This window comes from Thamnophis elegans, chromosome 1 (assembly GCF_009769535.1).
Source record: "Thamnophis elegans isolate rThaEle1 chromosome 1, rThaEle1.pri, whole genome shotgun sequence".
Classification (NCBI taxonomy): domain Eukaryota; kingdom Metazoa; phylum Chordata; class Lepidosauria; order Squamata; family Colubridae; genus Thamnophis; species Thamnophis elegans.
In genome coordinates this window covers 173,637,158-173,654,954 of record NC_045541.1, presented here as the reverse complement: position 1 = coordinate 173,654,954, position 17,797 = coordinate 173,637,158, and the positions used below count along the sequence as shown (strand labels likewise).

Sequence of the window (17,797 nt, the reverse complement as noted above, 5' to 3'; positions counted from 1 at the left end):
TTCTATTCCGTCTGGGCAAGAATGAAGCTTTTCCTGGCAATCAAGCAGGAGCACTGGAGCAAAATATCCCTGCTGCTATTCTGAATCTAGAAAATTGTTGCTCCAGATCAGCTTAAGGCCCAGCATTTGCATGTTTTAATGAGAGAAAAAGGATGGTGGTGGGGAGGTTGAATTAGATATCTGGCAACAAACTATCTATGAGTAGTAAAATTTCTTCAATGTTGGTTTAACTTAGTCATTTTGTCCTGCAGGCCTCATTTAAAGAGAACTCTTCCTAGGCTTTTACCTCAGAAAGGCTGCTTGCAGGTAGTTCTCAACTTCTGACTGCGAGGGGGGCTGGAATTCCAGCACTAAGCAAGATGGTTGTTAAAAGAGTCATGACTGGTTTTTACAACCTTTTTTTTTTTGCCATGGTTGTTAAAACGAATCACTGCAGTTGTTAAGTGAATGATGTGGACATTAACCAGGTTCCCCCATTGACTTTGCTTGTCAGAAGCTGGCTGGGAAGATCGCAAAATCACATGCAATTGTCATAAATACACACCGGTTGCCAAGCACGAATTCTGATCATGCAGCCACAAGGATGCTGCAATGGTTGTAGGTGTGAGGACCAGTCATAAGTCACTTTTTTCAGTGCCACTGTAATTTCAAATAGTCATTAAATGAATAGTTGTAAATCAAGGGCTATCTCACTATCGTGAGCCCAAGTAACATTTTTGGTGGCATTTTGAACATATAACCTGACATTGGACAGTTATTCTCAGCTCCATAAACCTTTAAAGAATATTTGTCTATGGAGATTCTCAGGCATCCAGGTCGTGGTTGTCTCAAAGGTGTTTTTTTCAAGAGGCAACTGGACTTTCTTGTTTTTTCTTTTGAAGGCGTTTCGCTTCTCATCCAAGAAGCTTCTTCAGCTCTGACTGGATGGTGGGGAATGGAAGGATTTATCGTGGCACGACAAAACCGCGCTCGACTAAAGCACGCCCGATTAAAGCGCATCGCTGACGTCATCAACAGGGCGACAACAGCGAGCGCGGAGAAAGAAGGGCGCTTTAAATAGCGCTTTGAAAGCAAGCCGATTCAAGTTAAGGTAAGGGTTAGATTTAGGGTTAGGTTTAGGGTTAGGTTAAGGGTTAGGGTTAGGTTTAGGGTTAGGTTAAGGGTTAGGGTTAGGTTAAGGGTTAGGGTTAGGTTAAGGGTTAGGTTTAGGGTTAGGTTTAGGGTTAGGTTAAGGGTTAGGTTTAGGGTTAGGTTTAGGATTAGGTTTAGGGGGGTTAGGTTTAGGTTTAGGGGTTAATTTTAGGTTTAGCGTTTACAGCGTGCTTCTGTCTCCGCGCTGTTGTTGCCCTGTGATGACGTCAGCTACGCAGTTTCGTCGAGCGCGCTTTAGTCGAATGCGGTTTTGTGGTGGAACCAGGATTTATACTCCTTGCAGACAGCTGGTCATTTGCATCCTTTTTAGAGAGCCATTGAGGCTACCTGGAGCTTTGTCTGTATCCTCGGGGTCACCTGAGTAGCGGATGAGAAGCGAAAAGTCTTCCAAGGAAAAACAAGACAGGCCGGTTGCCTCTTGAAAAAAGCACCTTTAAAGAATATTATTTCAACCAAGGGCATCCAACCTTGGCAACTTTTAAAACTTGTGGATTCCCATTCCCAGAATTCCCCTGGGTGGAGAATTCCCCTGGGGTAGGGAATTTCAACTGGCTGGGGAATTCTGGGAGCTAAAGTCCACACATCTTAAAGCTGCCAAGGTTGGACATTCCCAATTTAAGATGAAGGAAGGTGCAAAACTGACCCTTTCAGAACTTGGAAAATAGTTGAAAATGAATCCAAGGTCTAAAAATAAATCCTTCCCCTTCTCAGCTTTGGGTACCATCAGAATATAGTTTGCGAGAAGTGAGAAGCATCATCTGATTGCAACTCTAACCACTTCAGGCAGGGCCATTCATTCCCAGGTAAATATTTAACTAGTTTCCTATCTTTCTTGCCGATGAATAGCAATAGCAATAGCAGTTAGACTTATATACCGCTTCATAGGGCTTTCAGCCCTCTCTAAGCGGTTTATAGAGTCAGCATATTGCCCCCAACAATCCAGGTCCTCATTTCACCCACCTCGGAAGGATGGAAGGCTGAGTCAACCCTGAGCCGGTGAGATTTGAACAGCCGAACTGCAGAACTGCAGTCAGCTGAAGTAGCTTGCAATGCTGCATTTAACCACTGCGCCACCTCGGCTCTCAAGAGAACAAGAAAAGAACAAAATCCTCAGCATAAAAATGAAAAATATTGGAGCGCAGGAGGCAGAGGTTTAGGGGGTGGGCTTCAGCTGTGATTCCCCACCATGGGGGCCCAACCCCACAGTGAAAAACCTAGCTTACAAGTAGATTATTTTCTTCTTCTTCTTGAGCCTATCCTATTCGGGCATTACGGTAAGTTTCATTCCTTAAGTGGAAAAGAAATCTTTTACTGAGAAACGTTTAAGCCTGAGGGTATCCATTCGCCCTAACCATAGCCAGAATTTTGCCATGCACACAGCGTGCTCTCTAAAAATATCACTTCTTCTTGGACCAATTTCTCATCTTTAAGTGGAAATATAAACTTCCTGTCCCACACATAAACAGCGGGGTGTGTTTGTGTCTGAGTGTGTGTCTACCTTCTCTTCCCCAAGCATCCCTCCCGCCCGTCTAAGGGAATCGATAACATTTGCTCCAGAAACAAATGCCTAATATTGCATTTGCAAAAAAAAAAACCCACCTCCGGAGCCAATGGGGAAGAATTGGTGGGAATTCACTTGCTCTGGTTGGTTACTTGCAAGCAAGGACATCTACGAAAGATTTGAGGATTGCCTTCTCATAAAATTTTGAAATGCCAGATGTGTTCAGGGTTTGTTTTTTTTTAAAAAAAAATCACCGTGCAGTTGTTGTTTCATGTTTCTCTTTTGACTGATCCCTCAAACAAACAAAAACGTGTCCCAACTATAGCAGTAGACTTATATACCGCTTCATAGGCCTTTCAGCCCTCTCTAAGCGGTTTATAGAGTCAGCATATTGCCCCCAACAATCCTGGGTCCTCATTTTACCCACCTCGGAAGGATGGAAGGCTGAGTCAACCCTGAGCCGGTGGGATTTGAACCGCTGACCTGCTGATCTAGCAGTAGCCTGCAGTGCTGCATTTAACCACTGCGCCACCTTGGCTCTTGGCTCTGAGGAATACTGGCAAGGGGTGAGGGGGAGATTAATTTTTCTCCTGCCTCCAGCGCCAGCAAATAAAAACAACCCCCCAACTCCATTTTAGCTTAGCCTAGAGAAGATTTGTTATTTTTTTGTCTGCAATTATACTACAATTTCAATTCTTTCTTTTTTTCTTTTTCTTTCTTTCTTTTTTTCCTTCCTTTTTTTCTTTCTTTGTTTTCTTTCCCTCCCTCTCTCTCTCTCTATCTATCTATCCCTCAACTTCTTTTCTCTCTTGCTTTTCCTTTATCTCCCTCTTTCTCTGTCTGTCTCTCTTTCTGTCTGTCTGTCTTGTCTGTCTGTCTGTCTGTCTGTCTCTCTCTCACACACACACACACACTTTCAGTCACAGCAAAATGTGGGCTCGACCTTCCTTAGGGCAGAGATTCCTCCAGACTTTCCACTCCTATCAAAATCCCCTTTATAAATGGATGACTCCATATAAATAGATGGGTGGGGAAGTGAGGCGGCTAAGTGCAATAAAAGGGAATCAATCTCTCGACTGATTTAAGTCTACGTTTACGACCATCATCTCTGGGATTATTTACGGCCACTTTTTCTAGTCTGATATGCCAGGGCAAATGGTGCAAAACTGCGTGTTTTTAATGGGCTTCCTGGTTTTGGTTGCAGCTCCCGGAGCCCTTCCAAATGATTCCAACACACTATGCATAGTATTGGATCTGAAGAGGAAATAATTCCGTTACAGCTGTGCAACAGTTTGGAAATAATTCAGAAAAGGTGCCGGAGAACACCTCTGCAGCTGCCACGTGATGCTGGGAAAAGATGCAGTGGCTTTAAAGAATTGCAGACCGGTGCTGCTTTCGTACATCCAGTGTAACCAAGAATTTTGTGGGGGCAATGCATGCAGAAAACCATCGCCCAGCCTGCATTAAAATGTGGGAACACCACATACTAACTGCATTTAATTAATTGCTTGTTAAGTGACAGGACGTTTAATCAAATTCCTGTTCCCTTCAGTACAGCCTCCGGGGGCCGTTCAAAGGCCTGGCTGCAGCCCCCATCTCCAAATCAGTTACAGGCAGGGAATAACAAAAGCTGGAAAAAAAAGTTTGGAAGGCACCACATCGGGAAAAGGGAGAGCCAGAAGGGCGGGGAAGTCATCCTATCCCTGTGCAACGGAGGAGAATTGTATAAATTGTGTGCTCTGCAAGATGCCATCCGTGGTGTGGTTTCCAGACAATTTCTAGGCTGGCAAAGCCATTCTGCAGAATAAGATATACATTCCTTAAACTCCCTTAGAAGCAAAAGAGATGATTTCTCTATTAACTATGCAAAAGTACATCGCTGCCTGATATTTGTGGACTGCATCTCCCATCATCCCGTGGCATTAATTTTCTGGTCAGGGCAGATGAAAATTAGCAATTGTACATGCCCCTTTGTTAGTCCATAAACTTTCTTTAATTAAAATAACGTGGTGGACTGTTTATATTTTTAAAAAGAGAGGAGGAAAAAGAATAAGAATATTCTACTCAAGTTTTGCATGAAATGCTCTACAGTACAGAAATGGGTATATGATTCTTTTTTTTTTAACAACAGGGGATACTACACTAAGGCAGAGGAAAACATAACTTGAAGCTTTTATTCCATAATGGGCCCTGATAATTATTTGAGAGGTAACATACAAGGTCTGTGCAGTGGGATTAAAATACTAGGAATTGGATGGGTGAGCTTTACCAGTTCTCCTTTTTGGAGTAACAGATCTGCAGTTCCTTTCCAAAATGATCATTTCCCCCCTTATTGGAGAAAAAACAGCATTGGACATAAACACCCATGTTACAGAACATTTCTTGCATTCAATTTGAGGCAGTTCTGGTGTGTGTGTGTGGGGGGGGGAAACATCATGTATTTACCATTGTCTCTCTGTTTTGATGTTTGACTATTTTTGACACATTTTTGTATCTAACTTCAACCCGTTCCCCAATTCAAGATAGTCTCATACATAATGCTAAAAGAATTAGCCAAGGTTTTATGGTTGACTTGGTTAAGCCTCTAACCTAATCCTGGCTCAACCTTTTTGCCATGGGTTAAGGTTGACCAGCATTACAAGGCATAAACATTCGAGACTGGAGAAAGATGAAGAAGGAAAACTAATTATTCTAATCGACTTGGAGTGAAGAGTGACTTGGAGTGAAAAAAGTTGCTTAAAACCAAGGATAGAAAAAATTCTAATAGCTAAAACTAAAACAACTATGCAAAAATCCTGGATTTAATGCAATAGAAGGAGTTTAAGATTCAGTGTCCCAAGGAAGCTTGAAACATTTCTCTCTAGTTAATGCAATGCACCCAGATTTTTACTATAATTTAATAAATGCAGAACCTGAGTTTGAAAAGGAGGAATAGGAATATTTTCCCTCCAATTTCCACATTCCACAAATCCTATGGTCTAAAATATAATTTGGGTGGATAGCCTTCAAACATTCCTACCTCTTTAAATAAGTTGCTTTTTAAATACTCACAATTCTCACCCGCCTTCCTGGCCTGGCACACACATATCACCAACAATAATTCCAGAGAAGAACATTGTGTTTTTTCACTATCAGCTCAGAGCAAACTTTCTAAAAAAGAAGATGTGTGTAAGCCTCTCCCTACCCCCACATATTTTGAGTTTTGCTGGATGCCCATTTTTTTCCAACTTCTGACATGTTGAATATATATATATATATACCTGTCAGCCAAAACTATAAGACGTGTCCAGTTCTGATCTAGAAGTGCAGCAGAATAAGAAATAAAAAAAAATTTCTACAGAAAACTTGAAGATGGAGGTATATATCAATTAGGACTCACTAACTTAGCAGAACATTGTTGGCTTGAAAAATAAAAGAGAATGTCTAGAATTTGAATACCTTCCCTTAAACAAAAATAAAACAAAACAAAACCCCACACTACTTTCAGATCTAAAATTAAAATGTTCATCTCCCCCTCTTTCTTAATCCGAAGCGGACAGCCAAATCGTGTGTGTGTGTGTGTGTGTGTGTGTGTGTGTGTTTGTGTGTGTTTGATTAGACAGTTTTATTTCTTTCTACCTCTCTCTAAAAAAAACCTCTTCTTTAAATACCCAAACGATCTATGGGGGCTTTCCAAATTTTTAACACCTCCCTTGCAATTGCAACATATACCAAAAACACACACACACACAGAGGCAATTTTATAATTTGGCGGGGGGGTGGGGGGGGGGAGAAGGGAGAACTCGGATCTAGAGGAAGGGTGCGGAAGGATTAAATTAATCCCCGGAGGCATTTAAAAAAAAAAGATAACCAAGGAATTAGCAATGGAAGCCAGAATAATTGAGAGGGGAAAAAAGGGGGGAAACCCACGAAAGAAAACTCGATGGCGGGCAAAAGGATTTGTTCCTTTTCTGCTTTTAAAATGGAACATCTACGGGTTCCTCGGCAGTTCCTTTTTAAAAAAAGAAAAAAAATTCACCAATATGATTATTACAGTGGTTACCGCTGGTGTTATGATGATGATGTTGATTATGGTTATTACTTTATAATGGCATGTGCCAATGTTGGAGCCTGAATTAAAGCAGCCTTAGAAAGAAAGGAGCAGAACAGGATTCTTGATTTGGGCCAAGTGTGATTAGACACGCAAAAGGAATCGATTCCAATATTAAGTCAAATATTTGCATTTCATTTTCAGCTTATTAGATATTTATGAAACCTAGGGAAACCCCCCCATCTCCACCCCGGCTTGGCATCTCCCCATGGGACCCGCTTCCATCCCCACGGCCCTCCACGCGCCTGTTTCTTCCAAGCCCCCTCCCCGATTTTAAGCCTTTTCTTTCTTTCTGTCTTTCTTTCTCCATCCTTTCTTTCTCCATCCTTTCTTTCTTTCTTTCTTTCTTTCTTTCTTTCTTTCTTCTTTCTCTTTCTTTCTGTCTTTCTTTCTGTCTCTTTCTTTCTTTCTGCCACCCATCCCACCTACCGCCACCCTCTGCCCATCCCCCCTCCGCCCCCTCTCCCGAAAAGCGACGGCTTCGACTCAGAGATCCGTCCGAGAGAGCGAGCTGCACCCGCCGAGCGCCTTACTTACAGCTGCGGGAATCCGCTCGCAGGACGAGGAAGCAGCAGAAGAGGAAAAGTTTCATCCTTGCGCAAAAAACGGAGCTGGGGACCGTAACTCTATTTTTAAAATAAATATATATATATCTATATATCTTGGGGGGAAGTGTCCCCCCCCCACTTTTTTTCCAAGGGTTTTTTAGGCTCTTCAAAGTTTTCTTTAAAGTTTGCCAAATGGGGGGAGGCAGTTTTTTTAAAAAAACTTCTACCCCAATCTTTTTATTTTCTTTTTTCTCCTTCTATCCTTTCTCCTCTCGTCTGTCCCCCCCCTTTCCCCCCAGCCCTCTATAGAGAGGCAAACCAGGGCTTATCCGAAGCTCGTCTGAGCAGTTCAAACTTGACAAGTCCTCTAATATGCCTTTTGCACTCCCCGCCCCACCCCGCCCTTCCCCGCCCCGTGGGCTTTTGGTGGAGTTTATGGGGGGGGTGGGAGAGGAGAGAAATGAACTTGGAATGAACAAGCCCTTTGCTAAATAAGATCTCCTGCCCCTCCCCGTCGCCTCCCCCCCCCAAAACCAAACCAACCAACCCCCCCACCCCAATTCCGTGCTATATAGAGAACCAGCCTGCTTCTCCCCCCCCCCTTTTTCCCCCTTTTCTGATTTGCAAGAGGAGAGGCGCGGGAGGGAGATCCAGAATCGGGGATCCAGAACCAACCCCCCCCCCCAAGCACAAAACAATGACCAACTTCCAACTCATTCTCCCCCCCCCTTCCCCCCCCTTTGGTTTGACCTCCTTTTGCCTCTTACTCAACCGGCAGCTGCAAAGAGCGCTTCTGAGTCAGTGGAAGGAATCCTTTACCCCGCCGGTTGGCTCGGAGGGCGATTTCTTCCGTGGGTGCGGGGGTTTTCCTGCCCCTCCCCACCTCCCTGCCCTCCCTCTCCCTCTGCGCAGTTTGGACCGCTGATGCTCCTCTTCAGCCTGCCCTTCCCCCCCCCAAAAAAAGTGGTCTTCATTCCCCCCCAACACACACACACACACACACACACACACACAGACACACACGTGTCTGTTCCCCCGGCACAAAGACAGCGGGTACAATAAAGAAAAGGACCTTCCAGTCACGCAATTGTCTCGCCGCCTCCTCCCACTGCCAGCCCCAGCCCCGTCCCGTTCCAGGACATCTGAGCGGCTGGCTTCCCCCAGCTAATTAAGTTCAAAGGTACTTTATGGTCGCGATGTTGTTGCCCCAGGCGAAGTGTAAACTCTTTGGCGGGCATATTCAGCGGTGCCAGCTTGAGGTAACACAGGAGGCCACAGCCAAGAGTGCCTAAGAGTTCTGTGTAAATAAAAAGTCTTTTTCTTTCCTTCCCTTTTCCTTCCCTTCCTTTCCCTTCCCTTCCTTTCTCTCTTGCTTCTTTCCCTCCTTCCTTCCTTTCTCCCTCCCTCCTTTCTTCTTCTTTCTCCTCCTTCCTCTCTCCCTCCCTTCCCTCTCTCCCTCCCTCCCGTTCTACCTTTCTTCATCCCTTCCTCCCATCCCCTTCCTTCCCTCTCTCCCTCCCTCCCTCCTTCCTTCCTTCCTCCCTTCCTCCTTCCCTCCCTCAAAGAAGAGGGAGTCAAGCTATTCTCCAAAGCACCCGAGGGTAGGACAAGAAGCAATGGGTGGGAATTAATAAAGGAGAAGAGCAACTTAGAACTGAGGAGACATTTCCTGACAGTGGGAACAATTAATCAGTGGAACAACTGGCCTCCAGAAATTGTGAACAACACTGGACCTTTTTAAGAAGATGTTGGATAACCATTTGTCTGAAGTGGGGTAAGGTTTCCTGCCTAAGCAGAGGATTGGACTAGGAGACCTCCAAGGTCCCTTCCAACTCTTGTTATTCTATTCTATTCATCTTCCTTCCTTCCTTCCTTCCTTCCTTCCTTCCTTCATTCATTCATTCATTCATTCATTCATTCTCACTTTCACTGTCCTTTAAACTTTTCACCTTTTACAGTAGTAGCTGATCTGTAGAATAGAAATACTGGTATGTATATAGGTAGGTCCACCTTTGACAAAACAATAAGGAAATGAATGTTTCCTGCTTGACTTAAATGAAAGTAATCTATTTAATTGCACTGTGCCACCTAGACCAAACCAGAGATAGGCAGGGAGAGCATAGTCTGAATCTTAGCAAGATAACAGTTAGTTTGTCAGAAACACTTCGTTATGTGACTGCAACTTGGGGCTCTTCCTGAACTCATAGCTTCTGCAGGCAGCTGCCGTGGTCAGGAGTTTCGCAGGTATATAGCAGTCAGAATAACAGAGTTGGAAGGGACCTTGGAGGTCTTCTAGTCCAACCCCCTACCATTTCAAACAAATGATTGTTCGATCTCTTCTTAAAAACATCCAGCATTGAAGCACCCACAATTTCTAGTGGAAAGCCGTTCCACTGATTAATTCTTCTCACTTTCAGGAACTTTCTCCTTAGTTTCTAGGTGGTTTCAGTCAGTGGTTTTCTTTCTGGAATGATTTTCAACCGCGCAGGGTAGTCTAGAGCTTTGGGATTTCCACGTGGTCTTTCATCCAGTAACAATCATTATTGCCCATCCCTTCTTAGAAATATTTTAAAATGGCTTTATTATAGGGAAACCACAGCTTCCTAAAAGATATTTCCTAAGGGGAGAAAAATCGGCAAGAGTCCCCTTGTGGCAAGATGGGTTGCAAAAAAATATAATAAGTAATAACAATAAAGAAAATAAGTATAACTATCAAGAAATATTATTGATTGGATGTATAGTATAAGACTTTATGCATGTTCTGAACAGTTTCCTTTTCCTTCCCCCTAATTCAGATCAGGGGGTTCATTGAGTTCTCCAGATTGTGCATTTTTCAAACTAACATCAAGCAGTTTTTCGAAGCAAAATTTAATTGTTTGTTGATCCCACGCTACTCTCTCCATTCCATTCCTAAGAGGGAAAGTAAAAGCTCTTGCTGGCTGAGAAAATCAGAAAAGAGGATTTTTGAAAGGGTGCCATCATTTAGGGGAAAAAAGAAAATTTCTGCTAGCTATGGAACAATTACACTACCCCCTCCTCATACGTACACACAAACACACCTCTCTAGGAAAAAACAAATAGAATCTCAGCTCCGCCTTACACAAAAAGATTACATGTACAGCAGTGGTGGGTTTCAAAAAATTTTAGAACCTCTTCTGTAGGTGTGGCCTGCTTTGTGGGAGTGGCTTGCCAGCCATATAACCAGGTGGGAGTGGCTTGCTGGCCATGTGACCAGGTGGGAGTGGCTTGCTGGCCATGTGACTGGGTGGGTGTGGCTAACTTGTAAAATGTGGTGAAACATAACAACGCTCTTGCTTAGGAACCAAAATGTTGGCTCAGGAACTCTGGCATTGAAGTGTGCAAGTCTTAAAGCTGTCAAGTTACAAGACCCTTGCAACCCTAACCCTTTAGAAAAAAAAACCCCAGGGGTGTTCAAACTTGACAGCTTTAAGACTTGTGGACTTCAACTCCCAGAATTCCTCCTCCAGTCATGTTGGCTCAGGGACTCTGGCATTGAAGCGTGCAAGTCTTAAAGCTGTCAAGTTACAAGACCCTCGCACCCCTAACCCTTTAGAAAAAACCCAGGGGTGTTCAAACCTGACAGCTTTAAGACTTGTGGACTTCAACTCTCAGGATTCCTCCTCTCGCTCTTCATCTTGATGATGTGTGGATGGGTGGGGGGAGGGAGCTGGAACCGGTTCTAAATGGCACTGTAGATTTGTGGAACCTCTTCTATAGAAGAGGTTAGAACTGGCAGGAACCCACCTCTGATGTACAGGGAGCAAAATTCAGGATTTCCTGCATTGGAAAGTAGTGTTTGTCTGGCTTCGCTAAACATGCGTAGATTATATATGAAAGATTCATCCAGGCTTCAGAAAGGAATCTCTCCTGAGTCATGATGGAATATTTCAATGAACTCAGAAATTGTCATTTTCTGGCTTTGTGCATTATACCAAATTATATATTAGCCAATGAGACTGGACACGCATTGGGAAAAATGAATAATAAATCCTTTTTCAGGATTCATTGTGAAGGAAGCCATAATTCTTCCTCATTGAGTAACAGAATAGCAGAGTTGGAAGGAACCTTGGAGGTCTTCTAGTCCAACCCACTGTCCAATCTCTTCTTTAAAAGTTCCAGCAAACACAACTTCTGGAGGCAAGTTGTTCCACGGATTGATTGTTTTAACAGTCGGGAAATTTCTCCTTAGTTCTAAGTTGCTTCTCTTCTCGATTAGTTGCCATTCATTGCTTCTTGTTTTACCCTCAGGTGCTTTGGAGAATAGCTTGGCTCCCTCTTCTTTGTGGCAACCCCTGAAATATTGGAAGACTTCTGTCATGTCCCCCCTAGTCCTTCTTTTCATCAGACTAGACATACCCAGTTCCTGCAACCGTTCTTCATATGTTTTAGCCTCCAATCCCCAAATCATCTTTGCTGCTCTTCTCTGCACTTTTTATAGTCTTCACATCTTTTTTACATTGTGGCGACCAAAACTGAATGCAATATTCCAAGTATGGTCTTACCAGGGCATTATAAAGTGGTATTAACACTTCACGTGGTCTTGATTCTATCCCTCTGTTGCAAGACACTAGGTGGGAGGGGTGGCAGACTAGTGAAGTTTAACATGAATCAGACTTCACAGATTGGATAAATGCAGCCTTTGTTTGTTTTTAACAAACATGGGTCTCCAATGTGTACTGTGAACATGGTGAGGGAATGATGACAATGTCTTTGAAATGTATGGTACTGCATAAGAATGGTCTGGATGACCTCAGAGATACCTTTTGTGGTTTTATTATGTGTAATACTATGCCACTGTTTCCCAAAAGAATGTAACTGGTCTGGCACACATTCTTCTGGGTTTCCCAAGACCAATAAACAGAAATTGTTTGGTTTCCAAACTTTTTAAAGGCATCTAACTGGCTATGTTGATAATGCTTGTTGTATCAATGATCCGATTCCGCTTGCATTCTTTTGAACCGTCTTTCTACAGGTCGTCTTTGATTTACAACTATTCCTTTAGTGACTGAAGTTACGACAGCACTGAAAACAGTTGATTCCGACTGGTCCTTGCACTTAACCATCCCAGCATCTGTACAGTCACATGATCGAAATTCGGGTGCTTAGCCAACACAGTTCTAGGTTGCATAAACAGAGGGATAGAATCAAGATACCACTTTATAATGCCTTGGTAAGGCCACACAGTTAGCTCAACAACTGTGGCAAAGAAAGGTAATAAAACGGGGCAAAACTCACTTAACAACTGCCTTGCTTAAGCAATGGAAATTTGGGGCTCAATTATGACCGAAAGTCAAGAACTATCTGTATGTTTGGATTCAGCTGTGCATGGGTAGTTTTTTTTTCTTTTGTTGTGCCTTCAAGGAGAACTGGTGACTGCCTGGTGGACAGATCCCTGCAATTCTGTTGGCAAATTTGTCAGAAGTGATTTTCCCTTCTCTTCTTCCTAGGCTGAGAGAGAGAAGGCTGGTTCAATCCCTCTATTTATGCAGTTCTAGGCTGCAGAAACAGAGGGCTAGAATCAAAATCATGTGAAGTGTTAATAGCACTTTATAAGGCCTTGGTAAGGCCACACTTGGAATACGGCATCCAGTTTTGGTCACCACGATGTAGAAAAGATGTGGAGACTCTAGAAAGAGTGCAGAGAAGAGCAACAAAGATGATTAGGGGACTGGAGACTAAAACATAGGAAGAACGGTTACAGGAACTGGGTATGTCTATTTAATGAAAAGAAGGACTAGGGGAGACGTGATAGAAGCCTTCCAATATCTCAGGGGTTGCCACAAAGAAGAGGGAGTCAAACTATTCTCCAAGGCACCTGAGGATAGAACAAGAAACAATGGATGGAAACCAATCAAGGAGAGAAGCAACTTAGAACTAAGGAGAAATGTCCTGACAGAACAATTAATCAGTGGAACAACTTGCCTCCAGAAGTTGTGATTGCTCCAACACTGGAAGTTTTTAAGATGTTGGATATCTATTCGTCTGTACGGGTGTAGGGTTTCCTGCCTAAGCAGAAGGTTGGACTAGAAGACCTCCAAGGTCTATTCTATTCTATTCTATTCTAGGCTAGGCTAGGCTAGGCTAGGCTAGGCTAGGCTATCCTATTTTTATTTTCTCCTCTCCTCTCCTCTCGTATCGTATCATATCATTTCATATCATATCATATTATAATAGAATAATACAATAGCAGAGTTGGAAGGGACCTTGGAGGTCTTCTAGTCCAACCCCCTGCCTAGGCAGGAAACCCTATACCATACACCATACCCTATACTTATATTACATTCTTATGGTAAGAAAAGTTGGCTTCATGCCTAAGGCAGGACCAGAACTCACTATCTCCTGCTGGCTTAACCATGATACCAAACCGGCTTAGGAGGGGAGTTCTCAGGAAGGGCTAAAGAACGGGAAATGGTGCTGGAGGTTTCAGCAAGGGGGGGCGAGGGGGTTCGGGATCGGGGATCAGATGACAGCTGGCCCAGTGGCAGGACAAAGAGTGAAATCCCTGGGTGAGCTGGGGTGGGAAGTTGCTTAAGTCAGAGCAGTGAGTCAGAGAGAAGGGAGGTCAGGCGATTCGCTTTGTAAAAACAACCATTCTCCCGTTTCTGGGTGAGAAGCCGTTGAAGGATCCCGTCATCGTCAATGCCAACCTTCCAGGAAAGGATCAAAGAAATCTTAACTTGAAGTAGGGACCCTGCCAGGAGGAAATTCCTTTAGTTTTGCAGACCTTGGAGAAATAACTGGAGGGCTCAGTCACACCCTCCTTGGGGAAAAAAAAAAAATTAAAGCAGAAACACTTCCTCCTCTTCCACCAAAAAGCTGAAACCATCAAAGTGAAGATTTATTCAGAAGCAGCCTCCTTCATGACAGCTTCCCTCCAGCTCCTTGAGCCTTTCACTGGGTTTTATTTTATTATTTTATTTATTTTTATTTATTTTATTTCATCAAGCATGTATTAGGCAACACATATATGTGTTCCACCACAAAACCGCGGTCGACTAAAGCGCGCTCGACAAAACCGCGTACCTGACGTCATCACAGCGCGACGAAAAAAGCACGCTGTGAGCTGTAAAGCTAAAATTAACGCGTAAACCTAAACCTAACCCCCCGAACCCTAACCCTAAACCTAACCCTAAACCTAACCCTTAACCTAAACCTAAACCTAACCCTAAACCTAACCCTAAACCTAACCCTAAACCTAACCCTTAACCTAACCCTAAACCTAACCCTAAACCTAACCCTTAACCTAACGCTAAACCTAACGCTAACCCTTAACCTAACCCTAACCCTAACCCTAACGCTTAACCTAACTCTAAACCTAACCCTAACCCTTAACCTAACCCTAACCCTAACCCTAACCCTAACCCTAAACCTAAACCTAAACCTAACCCTTACCTTAACGTGAATCAGCTTGCTTTAAAAGCGCTTTTTAAAGCGCCCTTTTTTCTCCACGGTCGTATTTGTCGCGCTGCTGATGACGTCAGGTACGCGCTTTAATCGGGCGCGCTTTAGTGGACTGCGGTTTTGTCGTGCCACGCTATAAACATGATTTTGGATACATGAAATGGATACGAACACAAGGGAATATTAGGACGGGGATGGTAGGCCCGGATATTGTTGTTTAATAATATTCAGGCATCGTTGCAGGGTGCCATCTGTTCCAAGTCAAGCTGCCTTTTGCAATTGACCCACGGAGAATTTGTCAACGCCGATGATGTCCAAGTGATGCTCCAGTTGTTTTGTGATGGTACCCAAGGGGTCTGGACAGTTAGAACAATTAATCAGTGGAACAACTTTGATTTTAATTTAATTTTTAATTCAATTCATTTTGTCAAGCATGTATAAGATAACAGATGTAAGTATAAACATGATTATGTACGCAGGAAATGGATATGAATAAGTGGGGACAGTAGGACAGGGATGGTAGGCACATTGGTGCATTTATGCACGCCCCTTACAGACCTCTTAGGAAAGGGGTGAGGTCCACACTAGACAGCTTAAGGTTAACGTTTTGGGGGTTTGGGGATGAAATCACAGAGTCAGTGTTGGAAGAAATGTCCTTCTGGGTTCGGCTCCAGTGGGGAAAAAGACACTGGAGACATGGAGGCTGCTTGGAAAGATGGTTTTAATGGTGGACAGGACCACATGGCTTGAGTCCTGAACAGAAAAGGGAGATCACATGCTTCAATGGGTGGAGGAGAAGAGAAGGGCTGAGATGCTGAAAGTCCCTGGTTTTGTGCCCTCTCTGGCCTTTGATCTGGAGCTTGTATTCTGATTGGTTGTCAGACTCCCATGGGCCCATGCAGGAGCAACTCTCTAGGCTGCGTTTTGAACCCAGGTTTGGTTGAGTTCTCAGGTGCCATATGGGGAGTTGGGTAAAGGGCCAATATTATCATACCTTAATCCCATCCCTCTGGAGCTGAAGGGGAGAACTCTTTATTATGTAAAGTGGACTAGCTCAGGCTTTAATGGCTCACTGACAAAGTGGGGATGGGCAGGAAGCTGCAGGCAGCTATTCTGTCTTTTAAAACATGCTTCTTTCTTTTCACATCCAGAGAAATATTCTGTCCTTTCAATATTTCTTAGGATATTTCATTTTTCTAGAAGAGGGCTGGGTGATTCCAGGCATTGGCCACTTTGTTGCTGAAGTCGTATTTTCTGCAATCAAGTTTGGAGCAGTTTACCTTACATTTCTATCTATTGTGAGGTCATGTATTGTTGCGGTAGAAGAATACATGACAGGTAGAACATTGTCGTGGATAATTTCATGTACTATGCTTAGGTCAGACGGAAGGTGGTGTAGCTCTAAGTTGTCTTAGCCCAAAATTTCAAACCTGGTGGCATAAGGTATTCTCTTATGAGCAGAGGAGTGGAGGACTCTTCTCGTGAAATATCTCTGGACTCGTTCGATTGTATTAATGTCCGATATGCCGTGTGGGTTCCAGACAGACGAGCTGTATTCGAGAATTGGTCTAGTAAATGTTTTGTATGCTCTGGTTTGCAGTACTATATTATGAGAGAAGAAGCTACGAAAGATTAGAGCCGAGGTGGCGCAGTGGTTAGAGTGCAGCACTGCAGGCTACTTCAGCTGACTGCAGTTCTGCAGTTCGGCTGTTCAAATCTCACCGGCTCAGGGTTGACTCAGCCTTCCATCCTTCCGAGGTGGGTAAAATGAGGACCCGGATTATTGTTGGGGGCAATATGCTGACTCTGTAAACCGCTTAGAGAGGGCTGAAAGCCCTATGAAGCGGTACATAAGTCTAACTGCTATTGCTATTAGGTTAACAACTCTTAATGCCTTTTTGGAAATGTTATTACAGTGGGCTCTGGCACTTAGATCATTAGATATGAGTACTCCAAGGTCCTTGACAGAGTGAGGGTTGTCTACAAGATTGTGTCCACCCGGGTTATATTTTGTGCTCTGATTCTTTGGAGGGGGGGGCAATGTGTATTATTATTATTCATTATAATGTCACTTTTTTTCTTGGGGATCCAGGCTAACGTGTGAATTATGTGTGAGGACAGTTTTGAAGTTTAGGTTTAGGAACACAGGGATGACCTTGAAGAATAGCCATATTTCTTTGCTGCGGTTGAAATTTACAGTAATAGTATAAACCAATGTTGGTGAACCTTTTTGGCACCGAGTGCTGAAACGGGAGCATTCGTGCGCAGCGGGGGGGAGGGGGGGAAGTGCCATAAGCCGGAAGAGCAGCTTCCCGGTGCACAGATACAGGAGAACTAGAAACCAGAAGAACAGTTCCCCAGCATGTGCATGCTTCCAGTTTCCAGTGCATGCATGCGCACCACTCACCTGGTCTTCCAGTTTCTTGTGCACCTGCGCACCCGAAGACCAGCTGGCCAGCGCGCATGTGCATGTTGGAAACTGGAAGCTCAGCTTCCTGGCAAGCGCATGGACACCAGGGAACTATTCTTCCAGTTTCCAGCATTCCCGCATGCACGAAGACCAGCTGGCGCACCGGAACCCAGAAGGACGATTGCTGGTATACCTGGAGATTGCTCTGCATGCCACATTTGTCACGTATGCCATAGGTTTGCCATCACAGATACAAACCTTTCAATCCTAGTATAAAGCTTTAAATACAGGTAGTCCTTGACTGATACCATTCATTTAGTGGCCCTGGCCCTGAAAATAATGACTTATGACCAGTTAACACAAGAATAAGGTTCTACATTTAGGCAAGAAAAACGAAATGCACAGGTACAGTATAGGTGGTACCTTGCTCAACAGTAGTAACTGTGAGAGGGATCTTGGAGTCCTAGTGGACAACCATTTAAATAGGAGCCAGCCGTATGCAGCAGCTGCCAAAAAAGCCAACACAGTTCTAGGCTACATAAACAGAGGGATACAATCAAGATCATGTGAAGGGTTAATACCACTTTATAATGCCTTGGTAAGGCCACACTTGGAATACGGCATTCAGTTTTGGTCACCAAGATGTAGAAAAGATGTGGAGACTCTAGAAAGAG

The 17,797-nt window shown here is 43.8% G+C and overlaps 1 protein-coding gene across 1 annotated transcript in view; it reads right to left on the bottom strand.

Annotated features, from left to right (window-relative positions):
* Window positions 1-7,560, bottom strand: part of CRLF1 (cytokine receptor like factor 1) — a 58,558-nt gene extending 50,998 nt beyond the window's left edge. Inside the window, exon 1 of the mRNA XM_032225144.1 lies at window positions 7,281-7,560. Coding sequence (XP_032081035.1) covers window positions 7,281-7,335 — 55 coding nt within the window. The 5' untranslated portion in view covers window positions 7,336-7,560. The remainder of the gene's footprint in view (window positions 1-7,280) is intronic.
* Between the last annotated feature and the right edge of the window lie 10,237 nt (window positions 7,561-17,797).